The 21,248-nt window shown below is 41.5% G+C and overlaps 1 protein-coding gene across 1 annotated transcript in view; it reads right to left on the reverse strand.

Moving 5' to 3' along the window:
• Positions 1-8,021: 8,021 nt before the first annotated feature.
• Positions 8,022-21,248, reverse strand: part of CAPS2 (calcyphosine 2) — a 120,703-nt gene continuing 107,476 nt past the window's right edge. The window contains exons 19-23 of the mRNA XM_065413081.1: positions 19,455-19,531; positions 18,392-18,546; positions 13,996-14,115; positions 12,687-12,783; positions 8,022-8,197 (exon numbers count right to left, since the gene is read on the reverse strand). Coding sequence (XP_065269153.1) covers positions 8,022-8,197; positions 12,687-12,783; positions 13,996-14,115; positions 18,392-18,546; positions 19,455-19,531 — 625 coding nt within the window. The remainder of the gene's footprint in view (positions 8,198-12,686; positions 12,784-13,995; positions 14,116-18,391; positions 18,547-19,454; positions 19,532-21,248) is intronic.

The following is a 21,248-nucleotide window of genomic DNA, read 5'->3' on the forward strand; positions in this document are numbered from 1 at the left end:
GATCAGGCCAGCAACCACTTCTGAGAAGCCCAAAAGTGGGGGGAGGGAAACAGGCCAAAACTCCTCTCCTCCCAAAAAGTATATCAGAGGTTGAGGGGAATGGAGGGATTGGCTAGTGTTTTCCCCCCAAACAGAGAATCCAGCAAAAAGGTGAGGGGAGTGAACCCAAGCTTTTTCAGGGAAGAATGGCAATGTCCTGGGTTTATAGTTTTGAACCTAAATTAACCAGTTTCAGTCCAACTCAAAGCCCAACTGCAGAGGTGAGAAACATCACCAAACAAAACTGGAGGGAAAAGGTTGAAGAGAAAGTCTCACAAACCCCTGAAAAGTGAAACTGCTGTTCGCTCCTTTCAATGTATCTGCCAATCCTAACATGTCTCCTGTGCCAAAATGGGGACAGTTGTAGAGATGTAGAGCTGGTGAAATCAGAGAAATACCAGGCTGAGGAAGGCTTTAGGCGTTCTGCCTCCACCAGGCAGCAGGTGCAGAAGCTCCCATCAAAAGTGTTCATCTCTAACTTGCTGAAGTCAGCTGGCAGATACGAATTGCTACCAGAACAAGGTCAATGTAGACTGTCTCTAAAGCCTTTTCTTTTTCCGTTGGTGGCTGCTCAACTGGGACCCTGGATAGTCTGCAGCTATGCGTGCTTTCCCTGGTATGTGTTCAAAATTGAAAGAAAACTGCATCAGCCACAGTTGAAATCTTTGAAATCCTAGGTGGAAGGTCATCCAGTGGTTTTGAACTCAATAATGCCATTAAGGGTTTGTGGTCTGTCTATGTTAAAATTCAAGCCAAACAGATATACACAGATGACCCATTCACAGGCCTAAGTGACTGCTAGAGTTTCCTGTTCCACTTGAGCAGACCGCTATTTGGATTCTGTGAGGCTTCTTGATGTGAATTCAATAGGTCTCTGGTCACCTTCTGTGTGTGAACTGCTCCTAACCCATAGGAAGATGCATCTATTGTTACTGTGGTTAGATAGTTTACCAAATATTGTGTCAAAACAGGTGGAGATGTCAGAAGTTTTTATTTTATTAGAAGTGTTTTGTTGCAGGCTACCCCAGATGCACATATTTTGACCATTAAGAAGATCTCTTAAGGGTTTTGTTACATGAGCTAAATTTGGTAAGAATTTCCCCAAATGAGTTGAGGCTGGTTTGTTGGAAACGTCTTAAAACTGCATGTAGTCTCTCATCATGTTCATTTTTCTCTCTGCCATATACCAACACAAATCTGCATGGCAAAGGATGCTAGCCAAATCTGACACAATCTGAGAGGATTATCTTTTGGAAATGTTCTTATGCTGAAGAAATGCTGAATGGATGATGATTTGAAACAGTACCTTCCAAACAGGGTGATGAACATAGCAAGGGGGATTTGTTGGAATCCTGCAGTAGCATCTAACTTTGAGAAGACTTTGACGTCTTAAAACAGAGCTAATGTCTGGTCAACTGTGGGAAGCATGTATCTTTCTCTGCACACGCTTTTATTAAATTGTATAAGGTGCACACAAATCTGGATTTTGCCGTTGGGGTTTGGTACTACAACCCATGTTCTTCTATCTGGGAAATAATCCCCGTATTTTCCATTCTCTTTAATTCTTCTTTGAATTTCCCTAGCAATGGTAAAGGGATGGGGCTGTGAAAGCAAAGCGAGTCAATGATGGCACCAGTTTTATTTTTTACTCCCCTGACAGCTTTCCAAGCCCTATGAAGACATGTGGCTACATCTTCTGTATACTTTGCTTCTTACCATTAATGAATTCCAATTTCTCTTCCACATGTAATCCTGATATTGCTGGCAGCCCTAATAGGGGAACTGTAAGACCTTGTAGTACATATATTATTTGACTAAAAGCTTTCCCTCCTTTCTCCAGTTTTCCAAGCAACAGGATACATCCAATGTATTGCTAGTAGCCCAACATAAAATTGTACTTGTTCTTTGCAGAACTCCATCCCAGGATCAATTAAAATTTTTTTTTTTTTTTTTTTTTTTTTTTGGGCAAACTGCAGTGACTACTGCCCCAATGTCAATTTAAAGTTTCAACTGTTGAGATTCATGCTTGTGTACCAAGGTGTTGTCTGTTCTATTGAGGACATAGTCCCTAGAAATATGGACTCATTGTCATAGGAGGATAACACTCCCTCTTGGATTGTTTCAACTTCTCTTGGTGACCTGCATGCTGCTGCAAAATGTCCCATTTTGTGGCATCTCTTACATCTTGTTTCTTTTTGCATTGTTGTCAGAGGTGGCTGGTGTCTTGCCATATTCTCCAGAGCTTTTTTCTCCTATTAAGGTTCTTTGCTCTCCCACTTTCTAGTTGTGCACTCTTCTTATGTTGTAAATTTGGCCTCACTGGTCCTTTCACATTTGTCTCTTTTCTCTTTACTGTATCAATATTGTCTGATGCAGTCTTCCCTATGCGGCTAGCATGTAAGTCACATTGCTGTTCCTTTATGGTTTCTTGCATTCTCACTTCAGCTATAGCTTTTGCTAGTGTGAGATCTGGGTCTAACCGAAGCTGTGCAGATAAACTGGTGTCTCTTATACCAGCACCTCTCTTGTCTCTTTATTTCTGCAAATAAGGCCTGGTCTACACTAACCCCCAAATTCGAACTAAGGTACGCAACTTCAGCTACGTGAATAACGTAGCTGAAGTCGACATACCTTAGTTCGAACTTACCGCGGTTCAGACGCGGTCCACATGCGGCAGGCAGGCTCCCCGTCGACTCCGCGGTACTCCTCTCGCCGAGCTGGAGTACCGCAGTCGACGGCGAGCGCTTCCGGGATCGATATATCGCGTCCAGACCAGACGCGATAAATCGAACCCGGAACTTCGATTCCCAGCCGCCGAACTAGCGGCGAACTCCTGCCTGATTTTCCACTTTCCCCACTACTCACCACTCTGGGGCTCTCTTTTTTTCCCTCCTTCCATCCTTCTTTAGAAAGAATACACTCACTTTTGACACCACATAGTGTGAAGACAAACATAAAGAGCCATGCCTTAAGCAGCAACTAGATGTAAGGATCTGTGGGGACTAGAACCTGGGTTTGTGGCGCCTGGGACAGCTGATATTCTCACATCACCACCAGGAGGCCATGCAGAGCCACATCTAAGAACCGTTGTGGCAATTAGGCATCAAAGGGGCCAGAGTGATTGGCCCATGCTTACTGTTTAACCCTGGAGAGTACTGAAGGATGTTGTCTGGGCAACCACCCAGACGTCTGGCTTGCTGCAGCTCTAGATCTCATCTCATTTTGCCTTGTTCGCAGATCTTTGGTTTCTGATTCCAGCCTGATAGTTACTTCTTGGCTCCGATCCTGGCCTGACTCTGACCCTGACTCTTACCTACTGATGTAGGCTCTTGCAACTACTCTGATCCTTGCTTGCCAACCACTCCCTCATGGCTGCCCCTTGACTCTGTGATGCCAGCCCAGCAGTAATCACTTGGCCAGAATGCCTATGCCCTGGTCTCTGACACTACAGAACTCCCTAGCCAGAAAACTCCTATGTTTATTAAGCTCCCTGCTCAACATATCCTAGTCCTCTCAGGTAACTGTGGAGGACCAGGAACTCTAACACCACTCCACACATGTAGGCACCTTTTTGCCACACTTTCTTCTGAAGCAGTCACCACCTGAGCAAATGGTCTGGAAAATTCAAGGGATAAACAAGTTGAACTAGTCCTGAGGAAAACATTTCTGGCCTTTTTGTTCAGGGCAGATGCCTCATTTGATAGAGCAAGATCATTTCCTGTGAATTCAGTCTCTCACTCTGAGAATTTGGAAAGCTGGTAGTTATCTCTATCTCTAAAGTTGCAAAGTGGGTGATGGGGGTACAAATCTTGTTGAGCCTTTGGACAAAGTTGTTACTTAATCTAATGAAAGGACAAAGTCCTCGCCACCTCAAAAAGGACAGGAAAAAATGTACAAGCCAAGACTTTCCTTTCAAGCCTATAGCCAAAGACAGGGAAAGAGATTCATCCTCTACCATGGGTAGGGGCTCTGGCCCAGATAGAGGAAAAAAAAGAGGCTGACAACAGGACATTCAGATACCACACTGATAGGCATGGCATAAGAACTTAAATAGAATTAGAAAATCCAACCAATCCTTCTCCTCCATAAAATCCAACACATGGCTACAAAATGCCATGCCTGCATTCATGTTAACAAGACCGAGGGCAGGCTTTATTTCTTCCTGGAAGAAAGATCATTGGGTACTGAGCTCATCAAGAAGGGATACACTTGGGAGAGGATCTGGCCTCTTGTTCTATCCTCTTATACAATCCCTCCCTCACAAGTTTATCACCTCTGCCCAGGAACTTAAAGCATGATGCCATGGTAATCAGTCCTGTGCCCCTCCTTTAGACTAGAGGGGTGGGGGAGTGCACAATTATTTTAAATGTGTATTTTAGCTTGTCCCATGTTCTTATCCCAAAAGAATACAAAAAAAAGAATAGTCATGGACCTGAACTACCAAAAGAATTCAGGACGTGATCAAGCTTTGACATGGAATCCCTGGCATCAATTCTTACAAGGGCTATTTCATATCTGTGCATCTGACAGATGGATAAAGCTATCCCACTGGTGCTTCCTAAGGTTTCATTACCACAGCTCTCATTTCCAGTTCAGGATGCCATCCTTCCATTTAATGAGAGAGGTAGAGGAGAGGATATTGTGTGTGTTTATGTGGTTTTTATTAGATACCACACAAGATTCCAGTTACCACTGCAGCCCTTACACTGGAGGGAAACACACTCATCAATGCACATTCATTCAATTAAGTGGCCAGTCTCACCACAAGTGAAATAGTCATTTGAGTCACACAGATTCATTCACTTATCTCTACACCAGGGATCGGCAACCTTTGGCACGTGGCTCGCCAGGGGGCCGGGCCGGTTTGTTCACCTGCCGCGTCCGCAGGTTCGGCCGATTGCGGCTCCCACTGGCCGTGGTTCACCGCTCCAGGCCAATGGGGACTGCGAGAAGCCGTGGCCAGCATATCCCTCGGCCCGCACTGCTTCCCGCAGCCCCCATTGGCCTGGGACAGCGAACTGCAGATACGGCAGGTAAACAAACCTGCCCAGCCCCCTAGGGTGCTTACCCTGGCGGGCCACATGCCAAAGGTTGCAGATCCCTGCTCTACACCATCCTCTTGGTGGTGAATGAAAGGAGAGGGACAGGGCATGTCTATAGCATACTGCACTCTGGATAGCCTCAGCTATAAACAGCTCTAAGGGCCTTTAGCAATCAGCATAAGCTAGAGCAGCCTTGAAGATGATTTGTTTTGTTGAGCTCTGTGTTGCAGCAAAGAACTTGCCTTACAGATACAACTAAATAGCTTTACTGAATGAAAATACTGAGGGCACAGGCTATTTATGAAAATTTAGGCAATGCCAAGAATGTCAAACACAGATCTACTAGATATGTTTGAAATGTATTTTGAGGCAGACGTTAGGAATCCCAGATTTCTCACAACTATACCGCCAAGAAGTTTTAATGGTACAAAACTTTGGTAGAAACAAGAGATGCAGTTTAACCACATTATCTTTCAAGTAAATAATATTGGAAGAAGTCAGGATACACCCAAGTAAAACATTGGGACATCTGAGAAAAGACTAAAAAAAGCAAAAGGGCAAAAAGATTCACAAGTTGGAGTTCTCATTTAATTGGAGGATAGAGACTACCAGCTTTGTTGTATAAAAATAAACTTTTGGAAAACACAACATTAGCATGAAACACTAGACACTTGAGTCTTTTAGCCTCAGAACATAATCATTTGATTGGAGATGCGAATCTCCAGTGTCTTGGGGCCACATTTTAGAAGTATTTAGGAGTCTAAAAATTCAGATAGGTACCTAATGAGATTTTCAAAAGTGCCAAAGTACTTAACTCCCAAGCACCTTGGCACTTTTGAAATTTACACTAGGTGCCTATCGGAATCTTTAGGTGCCTAAATACTTTTAAAAATCTAGCCCTCAGTATTTATAGTGGATGACTGTCGAGGAGAATGTACCTTCAGGATCTAAAGAAAAAAATGTGCGCAAAATAACTATGGACTTATGTTCATCTTTAAAGTGTCAGATTTATGTGACAAAGAACAGACACTGACAAGAGCAAGACAAAGACATAAATTGCAAGGGACAAGAGCCATAGGGCTTCTGTACAGATAGTGGTCATGCAAGGAATTCACCAAGCAGGGGAGCAGCTTTCTGGGAGCAATTCCTATCCTTCCCATGTGAGCACAGGATGACGAGAGAAGCCATCATCATGGAGATTTCCTCGCAAAATATTCCCCCATGCTTTTAACATGAGAAGACAATTTTGCCAATATATTTTGTAATCTACATGCAAAGGCTGACCCAACATGTTTTAGCAATTTGGTGAAATTAGGTAAACAGGAGAATCACTGTCTGAGAAATGAAGTTTCTTTCTTCTATGAGCTAGCTCAGGGGTCGGCAACGTTCGGCACGCGGCTCGCCAGGGTAAGCACCCTAGCGGGCCGGGCCAGTTTATTTACCTGCTGACGCGGCAGGTTCGGCCGATCGCAGCCCCCACTCGCCGCAGTTCGCCGTCCCGGGCCAATGGGGAGTGGGGGCCGCGATCGGCCGAACCTGCCGCGTCAGCAGGTAAATAAACTGGCCCGGCCCGCCAGGGTGCTTACCCTGGCGAGCCACGTGCCGAACGTTGCCGACCCCTGAGCTAGCTAATATTCATTTCCATAGCATTTTGCTGTTTACCAGGAAGAACATTTTGGGCTTACTACCTTAAAGCTGTAGACCCGTATTTAGTTCCGAAAACACTGACACACATACACAAGCAGTGGGTTGAACACATCTCTGCTGTTAACTCCAATGAAGTCAATGAGTTTAATGGGACAGATGATTTTTTTAAAAGATCAACAAAAATGGTATTTTGATGTATGTGAATCTTTCAGGATTCACAAAATATACTTTATTAAAAGGCACAACTGATTAAATATTTACAGTAGTAAGGAAAATTTGAGCGGGGTGTAGACTAGAAATTTAATTTTTATAGTTGTGATTGCTGCTTTCTTAGAAAGGTTAAGAAAAACCTATCAGTTTGGATTAAGGAGTTTACTGTTAAGGTTCCACCAAAAATAAATCATAGCAGCAGAACATATGCAAGTCACACATCTAGAAAGAGTAAATCTATTATTTGTTTGTAAAAAACAATTCAGCAAAAGGTTGTAAAGCCTGAAGTACATTACAGGCCCTGGAACACATTTCTACAAACTAAAGACAAGTATGCACAGTATATCCAAACTCTAGTCGAAAGCATCTCATTAAAATCTTTGGAGAGCCTGCGGTTCAATCTACTGTGTCTGATGAAGATCAGTAAATATATTCAGAACAAGCTGTATTTTGCTCTGAAAATTAGAACATTAAGGAGGTATGCAATGTTCTTAATTTTCTATGCATTTTTAGTATTGTGGATCTCTCCCCAACTCAGGGGAGATGAGAGGGATGACTTGCATCCTTCTCATCAACGTAAGAGACAAGCAGTATCTGGCCCTACGCATTTCATAAAGCAAATGTCCTCTTTTATGAGCAACACATTTTAGAGAAAAAACACTGTATTCATATATAATATATATAGTCAAATCTAAAGCTTCTCAACAATACATCATACAACTGGTACTTATGATGCATAGTAAGTTTTCTCTTGCATGTATCCTTTCACCTATGTTTGTATTCTAGATTACTGTTTTTAAAATAAGCTACAGTATTTTAATGAGACAAATGATCCTACTGCCAGATGGAAGTGCATAAAGCTATTACAAATTTTACAGTTTAATAAAACACAAAATTTACATAAAAGAAATGTTGAAAGGGAGCTTTATGTATAACTTATATACCATTCTGAAAATTTACTCTCAAATATTTTCAGACTATTAAAACAAATTTGAAAAGTAACTCATATCAAGAATAAATCCTCACTTAATTTACTCCACATTTGGAGTGGGGTTTTTATGACATTCTATATATTCTTCAGTTCTAAATTCCCCAAGCATTCCTTAAAATATTAACAAAATCTTCATCATCCATGATTCCAATACTTAATCCTTCATAGTAATCTTCAAACTCACAATATGATACTTCACTGGAATTGCTGCAGGCATCCTCTAGTGTTTCTAGAAATGAAGATTTAATTTCTTCCTCTGTGGCATCACCTGTTAAAATATTACTTGCCATTAAACACATTCTCAGGAACACTCAATATATAGCATTTGATATATTTAGGGAAAAATAAACGTTTTAAATTGTGTTTGTGAAGATTTTTTCCTTTAGGAAACTACAAAATTTTGATTTTAAAATGTACTTGTCAAAAGAAATGACTGCTGTCTTTACTTTTAACCAGAATTTAGTTTACTATACATGGGTAATGCAATCTGAATAGTGGAGATTTATTTTCACTTGGTTTAGGCTACTAGAACTGTCTCATCTTCATAACATAGGACATCTCTTCACATTTATCATCAGCAGCACCATCACCACCTCCTCAATACATCAGTCCAAAACAGATTTAAATGGATAGTGAGATCAGAGGCTTCTTCAAAGGACTCCAAAACAGAATGATGCAGTATGTAGCACACTTCTGAATTACTGAAAGTTTAATCTTCGTGATTAAGTGAATGTGGTTTAGTGCAATACAAATTCAGAGCTCTAGAAACATCTTAGGAAATAAAGTTTGCATTCCAAATCAGTTTTGGGATTACAACACACGAAGTAATTTCTTCTTGATCAAGATTACATCCAAAATTACTTTTAGCATAGAAAAGAAGATACAATCTGAATGGATTACCACCCCCGAAGTGATATTCTGGCTCCACTGATTTCAAAGGAGCCAGGATTTCACCCTGAGAGTCCCTGGTCTAAGTATGAGGCCAGTCAGTAATTCCCCTAACTACAGAGTTCTTAGCAGTTAGAGAATCTTATAAGACATCTACCATGATACCTGTTCAATGCCAATACTGTCCCATAGCTTTCCTTGGTTAGTTCCTTTTAGGATCAAGAAGGAAAAATACTCCAACCAACCACCTAACAATAAATAATGTTAAATAGAAAAATACTCCAATATGCAAGTTGAATAGTAGAAATTACTCTGTAGAAGAGCAAATGGGTGGTAGTCCACTCAAGTGTATCTCAAAAACTAAGAATTATACTTAAGTAATAGTCCTCTCGCCAAAGATGCCACCTCCCTCCTTGGGCTAGCTATTCCTTAAGCCTTTGCGCAGGGCTCACCTTCTCTTCCGGCAGGTGTTTCAGAGTGGTTCTTTTCCTCTTAGTTTTAGGTTATCAACCTGCCACACTAGGTGGTGAACTGAATGTATAAGAGAGGCTCAGGCCCTCCCTCTACTTCAGGCTCCTGGACCCCTAAATTGTGCAGAATCTGTCTCCATTACTGTAAACTCTGGTATGCTTCACTTTCCCCCAGGCCACTTTCTAACTTAGGAGAGCCCCTTGCAGAATCCATTCCTGACAACCTCCCAATAGGGAACCACCAACAGGCTTCTGCAGAAAAAACTTATTTCCATCCCCAAATCTGCAGCCACCCAAGGTTTCTGTAACTGAAAGGAACTGCTTAGGTGAGATAGGCCTAGATGACCCTAGTAGGCAATTCAGATCCCTTGCTGTAGAGGAAGGCAAAAAACAAAAAACAAACCCAAGGTCGCTGCCAATCTGACTTGGAGGAAAATTACTTCCCATTCCCAAAGCTGGTTAGGAGTTTCACCCTGAGCATGTGAGCAAGACACACCAGCCAGGCATTTCAGAAAGAGGATTCCCTCTATCACCTCAGAACACCCCATCAGCTGTCCCATCTCCAGCTGTGGCCAATCTCTACAGCTTCAGAGGAAGGTGACAAAAAAACCCAGAATACATCTGGCCAATTTGCTTCAGGGAAAAGCATTGCTTTCTAACCCCTGCAGGCAACCAGCTGAAGCCCTGAAGCATAAGATTTGATTGGTCATTATCTTAGTGCAGAGCTGCCACTGTTATGAGCATGATGAGGTCAATGCAGGCAATCTTGTTCTCCCCACAGCCCATGAAGGAAGGGGATAAAGAGGAAAATTCACAGATTCCAAGGGAAGAAGGGACCACAACATGACCATCCAACCTGTGCATACAGAGGCCACAGAATTTGTCCCAAAAGCTGGATTAAGGCATACATTTTAGAAAGATCTCTAAACTTGTTTTAAACAGTCCAAGCAATGGTGAATTCCACCACTCACCCTCCCACCCAAGTACGCTCTTCCAATGTGTAAATACCCTCACTGCTAGTAAACTGCCTCAAATTTCAAGGTTGAATTTTTAACTTCAGCTTCCAAACACTGGATCTTGCTATGCCTTTTTCAGCAAGGTTGAAAAGCCCCCTATCATATAGTCTCTCTTATACACAGTGATAGAGTCACCTCAATCTTCTCAATAAGATAAATAAGTTGAGCTCCTTAAGGCTTCTATTGTAAGGCTTGTTTACCAGTCCCTAGGTCATTTTTATGGCCCTCTTTTGAACTCTCTCCAGAATCTTCACATCTTTCTTGAAGTGTGGACATCTGAACTGGACAGTTTTCCAGCAGCAGTCTTACCAATGCTGCGTACTTCCCTGCTTCTATTAGATAGTCTCCTTTTTAATACACCCAGTTTTTTAGAACTATGAAATAATTTGAACAAAGTTGTCTGAACACTTCTTTTGGAAGTAACAGGCTTGAAGTTCCTCAAATGTTGAAATATTTTTTTCATGCAGCTTGAATTTATTCAATTAATCTTAAGTCCTAAAGCAGTCCCTCGGAAAATTTCCTGTCTCTTTCCTAAAGGGGACTGAGTGATTCTACTCAACAGTGCTATGACAGGGGGCAACAGAATAACTTTAATATTTGGGAATGCTCCAGGCTTTATGCATTTTGGAAACAACTCAGTTATTTACAAAAAACAAAAATAGAAAACCCACTGATTTTTGCGAGGGCTGGAGTTTATTCTGAGTTTTTAGATACAATCTAGAGATGGATGGACTATGATAGTCTTATAAACTACACAAAATATTTCAAGGCACTAGGAAATATTACTGATAAAAATAATCCAATATTAATTTGTTCTTTGGAAGTGTGTTCTTGAAATTAGATTTCTTCTATGATTTAAAGTCTTTTTCCTTCAACATTAGATTTAAACATTGTAAGTTCTGTTTTATATCCCTGAAAAGAAAATAGGCTACAAACTGTAAAAATACCTCAAATTGTAAAGGATTAGCGAACTCCATACCCCAGAAAAATATTAATTGTTTATTCAGAAGGTAGCTTATATCCTGGATACATTTAGAGCTTGTGTCTACGGCAATTCAGTGCACAGCAAGCCAGGGTATAAATCTACTGCTCACAAGCCTGTCATGCACTAAGTGCCCTGTGGACCCTGCTGCTTTGCACTAAAGCTTCCGTAGTGCATTTTGATCTATCATGGCTTCAAACTCTCTCTAATGTGTCCACATCTTTCTTAAAGTGTGACGCCCAGAACTGGACACAGTACTCCGGTTGAGGCCTCACTAGTACCGAGCAGAGTAGGACAATTACCTCCCATAACTCAATAGGACACTCCTGTTAATACACCCCAGAAAGTATAAGCCTTTTTCACAAGTTCATCATATTGTTGACTTATTTAATTTGTGATCCACTATAACCATTAGATCATTTTCAGCACTACTCGCACCTACCCAGTTATTCCCCATTTTGTAGTTGTGCATTTGATTTTTCCCTTCTTAAATGTACTGAATTTCATCTTACGGATTTCAGACTAATTCTTCAATTTGTCAAGGTCATTTTGAATTCTAATTCTGTTCTCCAAAGCGCTTGCAACACCTCCCAGCTTGGTGCCACCCGCAAACTTTAGAAGCATACTCTCCACTCCATTATCCAAGTAATTAATGGAAATATCAAATAGTATCAGAACCAAGACTGACTCTTGCAGGATCCCACTAGATACACCTTTCCCAGTTCAACAGTAAACCATTGATAACTATTCTTTGAGTATGGTCTTTCAACCAGTTGTGCACCTACATTTAGTAATTTCATATAGACCACATTTCCCTAGTTTGCTTATGAGAATGTCATGTGGGATTGTATCAAAAGCGTTACTAAAAATCAAGATACATCATGCCTACTGCTTCCTCCTTCTCTCCTGTGCCAATAACCCTGTCAAAGAAGGAAATTAGGTTGGTTTGGCATGATTTGTTTAACAAATCCATGCTGGCTATTTCTTATAACCCTATTACCCTGAGGGTGCTTGTACACTGATTGTTTAACAATTTGGTCCAGTATCTATCCAGGTATTGAAGTTAGTCTGATGGTCTATAATTCCCTGGTCAGTTCTAATAAGACAGACAAATTACAGGTGACCACAGGATCATAGAAGTGTAGGACTGGAAGGGACCTCAATAGATTATCTAGTCCACTCCCCTGCATTTATTCAGGACTAAGTAGTAACTAGACCTTTCCTAACTGGTGTTTGTCTAGATGTTTTGACCAGAGGACAAAATAATTCTAATTAACAACCTCAAGTCCAAACCACTAGGAAACACAGCTCATAATAACAGCAACAATTCACAGGTACTGTATATCTGCTAATAAATAAGATCAGCTAGCTAATTAAAATATTTCTTTCTACATGAATTACCTGATAACACTCGAGAGTGTTTCTTGGCACAATAACACTTTCTGATATCTACCATAGGTACATGGCCAGTTTTGTTGAAATCAAGTTTCATATAAGCCTAAGCAAAGATAAAAAGGAAATGTGGTACAGAAGTTAGCAGAAATCATGACATGAATGTATTTAATTACATCAGATATTTTTATGTCCAATATAACAGATTTGCACTTAGACTGAAATACTTAAATATTTTACATGAGCAATCTCAGTCTGCAATTTAGTCAGAAAACTGACTCAAAACATTGTGGGATTCCATAGTTACTTTTTCTCAATAACTTCTATATAAAATGTAAACATCTTTTTTCCCCCACCAATACTACAAATTCAACCTAGGATCTGAAATCAAGCTGTGTTCTCTCTGCCTTTTGCAACAACAGTAAAAGATTCTGTAATCAGTTCTTAATTGACAACTAGTTATATGGGGCAGAAAAAGAACTCAGTTAAATTTCCCGTAACCGTATTGCATGGACACTACTAGCAGTAGTAATTCAATATTTATTTCAATGGCATTACTCACAGAGCGTGTGACTCAATATAAGACTGGGAAAAACAGGTCCTCTAGGAATAAAGATACCAAAAAGCACGGCATTGTTCTTAGTATTTAACAACTTCCAGTCACTACAATATGGGATGGATTCTAACAAGGGTCCTAGAAAACGAAAGGCTCCACATTACATTACCAATCCCTTCATCTATCCAGTTTTCATACATGCATCATCTTACAAAATGGTACTTTAAATAAATAACAATGATATCTTGCTCTCACACAGTGCTTTTCAATTGTAGATCTCAAATGGTTATAAAAAGAGGTCAGTGTCATTATCCCCATTTGACAGAAGGGGAAATTGAGGCACGCAGCTGACATGACTTGCCCAAAATCAACCAACAGGATTATGGTAGAACCGGGACTGGAAGGTAGCTCTTCTGAGTCCCAGTCCAGTGAACAATCCACTAGACTGCACTGTAAGAATGGGTAAGTATAGGGAGCACGCTAATAACTCATGAAATAATGGGAAAATTTTGATGCCAGTTGTAGAAACCAAAACTGGGTAAATCCACACAAGCAAAGCAGATGCAGCCTTTTAATCTACATTTATATTAGTTTAACAAACCAGCATGACATTCTTAGATGCCTAAATTTCAGATACGCAACTTAACAAAAAAAAAATCAAAACTGTAATATATTATTGATCAAAAACAGGCATTCAACAATTTCAGATTTTTTTCATGTATATTGTTACTTCCATATTTAGAATAATTAAAACAAACTTACTTTTCTAACAAATGCTTTTCGATACTCATTCATTTCCCCAATAATGGCGCGAGTGAACTCCCCATAATCGACTTTATCATTACAGTTGTCATCAAGAATAAGCCACAAAGCCTCAAAATCCTGCAATTTAAAAGAGTGACTTTCCAAAGTTACCTCTTACAAGACCAGTCTGAACATAAGCTAGTCAGCGCCATATATAATAGACTATATTACAAATTAATAAGAGAATCACATTATTAAGGAAAGACTGCAACTGCATTCACCAAAATACAAACAATTATGTAAGACAGACCGACTGTTGGTAGTTAATGCAAGGACTAAGGGCTTGATCCCACCCTCTAGGACATGGGAGGGCAAACTACGGTCCGCGGGCTGGATCCGGCCTGTCAGGGCTTTCAATCCGGCCCGTGGGATTGCTAGCACCGTGGCGCAGCGGGACTAAGGCAGGCCCCCTGTGACGGGTTGGATCACAGAAACCCCCTTGGGAGCTGCCACCCAATGTGCAAAGACTACCCCTGCTTCTGTTTTCCCTGCCAGCTCAGGATTCCAGCACCCTGTCTTGCTGAGCCAGACACTCCAGTCTGCTCTAACAAAGACTCAGGGTCCGAATCACTTGTCCCAAAGCTGCAAGTTTACCTGAAAACCAGCTCACAGGAGTGTGCTTGTCTTTAGCACTCAGATGCCCAACTCCCAATGGGGTCTAAACCCAGATAAATCTGTTTTACCCTGCATAAAGCTTATGCAGGGCAAACTCATAAATTGTTCGCCCTCTATAACACTGATAGAGAGATATGCACAGTTGTTTGCTCCCCCAGGTATTAATACATACTCTGAGTAAATTACTAAATAAAAAGTGATTTTATTAAATACAGACAGTAGGATTTAAGTGGTTCAAAGTAGTAACAGACAGAACAAAGTAAGTCACAAGCAAAATAAAATAAAATGCGCAAATCTATGCCTAATCAAACTAAATACAGATAATCTCACCCTCAGAGATGCTTCAGTAAGTTTTTCTCAGACTGGACACCTTCCAGGCCTGGGCACAATTCTTTCCCCTGGTACAGCTTTTGTTCCAGCTTAGGTGTTATCTAGGGGATTCTCCATGATGGCTCCTCTCCCCCTCTGTTCTCTCCCACCCCTTTATATATCTTTTGCATAAGGCGGGAACCCTTTGTTCCTCTGGGTTTCCACCCCCTCCCCTCACTGGAAAAGCACCAGGTTAAAGATGGATTCCAGTTCAGGTGACATGATCACATGTCACTGCAAGACTTCATTACTCACTTGCCAGCACACACATATACAGGGAGACTCACAGGTAAACAGCCATCTGCAGACAATGGGAGTCATCAAGATTCCAAACCCTCATTAATGGCCCACACTTTACATAATTACAATAGGCCCTCAGAGTTACATTTTATATTTCTAGTTTTAGATACAAGAGTGGTACATTTCTACAAATAGGATGATCACACTCAGTAGCTTATGAGCTTTGTAATGATACCTTACAAGAGACCTTTTGCACAAAGCATATCCCATTTGCATTATAGTCACTTATTATCAAATTTTTTATAAAACTATCCCAGTTACATTATATTCACTTATTATCATGTTTTTATAAAACCATGTAGACTGCACAACGTCACACCCCCTGCCTGCCCTGGCCCCGCGCTGCTCCCGGAAGCGGCTAGCACCACGTCCCTGCGGCCCCTGGGGGAGGGGGGTGCAGAGGGCTCCATACGCTGCCCCTGCCTGCAGGCACCGCCCCCACAGCTCCCATTGGGCAGGAACGGGGAACTGCAGCCAATGGGAGCTTTGGGGGTGGCACCTCCAGGCGAGGGTGGCGCACGGTGAAGCCGCCTGCCCTACCCCACCCCCAGGAGCCACTGCTGGACATGCTGGCCTCTTCCAGGAGTGGAGCAGGGCCAGGGCAGGCAGGGAGCCTGCCTTAGCCCCACTGTGCACCACTGCCACCCCGGAGCCGCTCCAGGTAAGCGGCGCCGGCCCAGAGTCCACACCCCGAATCCCTCCTGCACCCCGCACTCCAACCCTCTGCCCTGAGCCCCCTGCCGCACCCCTCCTGTACCCCAGCCCCTTGCCCTGAGCCCCTTCCTGCACACCGCACCCCCTCCCGCACCCCAACCCCCTGCCCCAGCCCTACATTCATGGCCCTGCATACAATTTCCCCACCCAGTTGTGGCCCTCGGGCCAAAAAGTTTGTCCACCCCTGCTCTAGGAGGGTATCAAACCCTCTGAAATTCCCAAAGTTTACTGAGAACCCATAAAGGCTTAAAAACCTATGCCACTGCTATTTAGGAGGCAAATAAATCCCACTTCTCCTATAGCAGAGATGCAGCAAAATCATGCCCCACAGAATTTTTCGGGACTAAGTAACCACTTGATAAACTGTCTTTACTCAATCTCAGAACCCAGCACCTCCTGCTGCAAGAAATCATCTTATTTTACAGAGAAGTTCATTTAAATCCATCTCCCCTCAACGTCAACAAAAACAAGCCAAGAGCAGCAACAGAAACAATACTCTTTCCAAGAATTCAGGCCAGTAACACAAACAACAATCATGGGAGCACTAATGGCAACCAGAGCCACCACATATGATTGACCCCTGCCCTTCCTGGATGGTAAGAGAGTAGAGAATTCCTGAGATCCTTAACTAACAGCTTGTCAACATCCATTACTCCTAGGGGAATTCTGTGCCAAAAAAAATAAAAATTATGCAACAAAAAATTAAAAATACTGTGCACAATATTTTAAAATTCTGCAAAAATGTGCATATTTTATTTGTAAAAATAACATAATATAATCACACCAGTTTCAATTATTTTTGGTCATTTATTTCAAAATACCTGTCAGCAAGTATGTCTGTAACAATACAGACAACAAAAAAGATTCAGGAAATGTTTTTTGACAAATAGATTTCTTCCTAGGCATATTAATACAGAACTCTGAGTAATAATTCATTTAAACTATAATACAAAACCGTATTTCCCGCACCCCTCAGAAGCAGTGCAAAGGCTTGGGGGAGTCAGGGGTAATGGAGGAGCTGAGGGAGAGGGAAGTAAATTGCTGTGAAGGAGTCTGGGTATGAACTTGAAGGGTTGTTGGGTGTGGGTAGGAAAAGTATGGAACAGGGTTTTTTTGGGGGGGGTGAGGAGGGATTGTTAGGAAGCTTCCCCCATGCAGACCCTGGCTGACCCCAGCCTCTCCCATTCAGTCAGGCACATCTGCCCTTTTCCCCATGTGTTCCTGCACCCCATATGTCCTTGCACCCCGTCAACGTGTCCCTCCATCCCCACTCAGACACCCACTCCCCCCATCCCCATTTGGCCTGCACCCCCTCCCCATCCCAATGTGACTCTGTACCCCTCCCCCATGTGTCTGTGCCCCCACCCAGCTGCTCCCCATCCCTACATGTCCCTGTACCCCCCCAACCTCATGTGTCCCCACCCAGCCACTCCGCTGTCCCTATGTGTCCCTGTCCGCCCTCCCTGTCCCCATGTGTCTGTTCCCTCACCCACTGTCCCTATGTAGCTCTGCACCCCTTCCCCATCACCATGTGGCCCTGCATTTCACTGCCCTCTGTGCCTCCACTCCCATTCAACCCCTGCCCCAGTCTGTCTTCCCTCATTAGCCCTTATGAGCCCCTGTCTGACCCCCACAGCACCCCACACTGTCTGTCTCTCCATTTTCTCTAAATGACCTGGCCCACTGCAAAGAAGGCAGGCCTCTTTCTCTTCCGTCACTGGCAAGGAGCTGCTGCTTTGTTCTAGCGACACACAGCCCTCTGGTGGGCAAAAGGCAGAACTGCAGCAACATTTTGGCAGAGGCTTTTTTCTGCGCAAAAAATTTAAAATATACAGGACTCATTAATTATGCACATGCACAGTAGTGCAGAATTCCCCCAGGAGTAATCTATTTTGGCAATGGGAATCTACCACCCAATCTAATATATGGAATAGTCTAGACTGCAATAAAGAAACTATTAATTAAGGGTACAGAAAACAACCAACCAATCAGTCAGTAACCTTTTTTTAAGTAAGTTTCTCCTACCCTTCCTATCAGCTGGAAGTATACTAGCCCTCTCTCAATTAGGCCCCAGGATTTTTTTTTTTTTTAATATTATTTTAAAGGAGACTTAAAAGAAAAAAAAAATGGGTTGTGCCCTTTCTGCTTCATTATGATATTTAAAGAAGCCTGGCTGTTCCTTTTTTAAAAGGGTTTCATGTGAGACTGAAAGCAGAAGCACCAAAAAACACAAAAAAAGCAGCAAATATAGTTATCAAACTGCAGATTTAAATGAAGGCAAGTAGCGACTCCATAAACTTTTAGAGGACAATCGCTTTGGGATCACACTCTTGATTACAGTTGCATCAAGACTTACCTTTTCAGGCACTTCTAAATGAAATACTGTTAGAGCTTGTTTAAAGACTGCCTTAGAGAGAGCTCCATCACCCTTCTGATCCCGTTCTCGGAAGTATTTTCCTAATCCTGTTACAACACGAACTCCCCTTTTACTTAGCTTCTCTTTAAGTATACCTAAGGATCAGGAGAAATAAAAAACAATGTTTACATGAAGATGTTTTGAAGGTGTTTTTCCAAAAAACTCCCATTTACCACACTGCTTTAAACAGCACATCCATACAGCCAAGTTCCCTTGTTTTTGAAGTATAAGCGTTCTCAACACTGTCCTGCAGTTTGGAATGCGAGATGTGAATAGCAGTGTACATCAAAATGCTGTGCTGTAAATCCCCCATGTGGACCCTATCAGCGTGAACGTAAAGGTTCCTACTTTGCATTAATGTATTCCTGTTTGAAGTGAATTATGTTAGTGTGAAACAGTAAAGTCTTCTCTCCGAAAGTCTATCAATTGCAGTGTACAGATGAATTAAATCTTCCAGTGAACATGAATAAATGTGCCCTGACATCTTTATTTGTAAGCAAAATATTTAATATGCAGATGATGGAAATCTAGAACAAATCCAGTGTATTAAGAATGACCAAAAGAGCTATCCAACATAAAGCTATTTTCTCAATGCTGTATCAGTGACAAATGGGCAAAATCTATTAAAATTCAGTGTCACATGAATGGGGTTCCATAACATTTCTTTCATACGTTATGTCATTACTGAAAGCAACATTTTACACATTACATTTGTAACTAATCTACACATGAGCTTGTGCTGGGCTTTTCCTTTGTCAAAAAAAATGAAAATTCTCAAAGAACACACACATATATTAAAGCACAAAGTGAAAGACATTTATGTTTGCATTCCTTTTCTCTGTTGTCTGATGCCAGTAGTAATAATTATTGTATTAACTTAAATATCTTGCTTGTGTTTATTTCTTTAAAAAAGAAATAATTCAAAAAACTTTTTAGTGCTCTTTTAGATGAGTAGCAAAGACACTAACAAAAAATTAAACGTAATTGTGGTAAGGATACAAACCTTGAACAACCCTGAAAACTCTGCTCTCATCAATCTCTTGCTGGGTAATGTCTTGCTTGATTCCCACAGAAGTAGTTCTAAAATTAATCAGTTCATAATGATAAAGTTACCTATATTACCAAAACAAAAAGATTGCTACCAAAAATATTCTGAAGAGAAAAAAAAAAAAAAACATGATTCCTATATCACTCATCAGCACACTAACTGAGTGCCTGAACTTTAATAGATACTGGCATACAAAATGTTCTTGTGAGATAACAGTAGGATTGAGAAACGTCTTACCCAATAATCTTCTGTTAGCAGTTTCTCTCATTCATCACTAATAAGAAACACTTCTCACCTGTGGAATTCAGCAGCAATGGTGTTGCTGGAGGCTCTAGTACTAAACCCCTCCCTTTAGCTTAGGCCACCAGATGAGTTTTTCCAAAGCTGTAGAAATACTCCAGCAATCAATTATTAGCATTAAGATGACAAACTGATATAATATATAAATAATCTTAAGGTAATTATACATCTAGGTCTCCATTTAGAGAAAAAATTCAATTTGTTACAACAAATTGTGTTACAGTCATTTACCAGACTGCTAGGGCGGGTTGAATAAGAAGAGATGCTGCTAACGGAAAAAAAATTATCAGGTAAGAAATTTCTCACTCTGCTGAACAGCTTCTCTCCTCATTCACCACTAATGGGAAGCAGTGAGCAATGAATCACAGAAATGGGGAGGCACAGGATAAGCAGAATTTTAATTATTATCAGAGTCAAATAATTAGCAGAAATACAAGACCGTCCATACAGAGCAAGAATTTTGTCATTTAAGGAATTATTTGGGAACAAACCCAGCAACACCTTCCTACCATTCTGCAGGGGAATGGAACTCTACTTTGCAAATCTTCCTCTGACAAGTCTCATACACTTTTCCCCATAATGCCACAATGGACCTGGTTGATGGAGTCCTGACTCCCCTTCACAGTTTCCCAGGTGCAGGATTTTAACATCTTGCCTGCAACAACTTTGAGGCCCTAAGCCTCTATCTTGGATAGAATGAAATGAACAAAGTACAACTGGGATGTGTAATCTGACTGATTCGGAGCTGCCCTGTAATAATTTATTGATACTGTACGTTGGCCTGGTTACTGAAATGTTTTCTGTATGACTATATTGTTTAACTCACTGGGGGTCAGTCTGGGATACAAGCAAGAAGGAGGAGATAGCTCCTGACAGCAATCCACCCATCAACTGACAGGTTAGAGTTGTTAAGGGCCAATGCCAGAACTGTTATTTTTGATTATATTAGTATTGACTATCTCAGTCTCCAGATGACCTACAAAACTGGTTCTGACTAGGAACAACCAAGGACCCAACTAACACAGAAGAACAAAAAATCTCTGGCAGGATTTAAAGGGGCAGTCTCTCAAGAAAAAGCCAGCAGCTGTTCAGGGGAATCTAGCAGACACAGGAACCTGCCATGGGTGTTTGAAAGTTATGTCTCCCTTGGTTACCATCAGCAGATGGCAAGATAGATGTGTGTAGGCTGCTTTAAAACCTTTTTTCCTTCAGTGCTTTGTTTCTACTGCTAAATAAACAATACATTTATTTTAAGAAGTCTGTGTGGTCACTATTTACTTCTGGCTGCAGACTCCCAAACTCAGTAGGAACTGCAGGGTAACAACAGTTGATACACAAGGTACCAGAGCCCAAACCTGACTAAAAGCAGGAGAATTGCAAAATTCCACCCTGGGGTGGGTAAAGGCTCTAGAAGGTGAGCTCACAGAGACAATCAAGGGAACAGAAGTA

The sequence above is a fragment of the Emys orbicularis genome, chromosome 1, assembly GCF_028017835.1.
Source record: "Emys orbicularis isolate rEmyOrb1 chromosome 1, rEmyOrb1.hap1, whole genome shotgun sequence".
NCBI classification, from domain to species: domain Eukaryota; kingdom Metazoa; phylum Chordata; order Testudines; family Emydidae; genus Emys; species Emys orbicularis.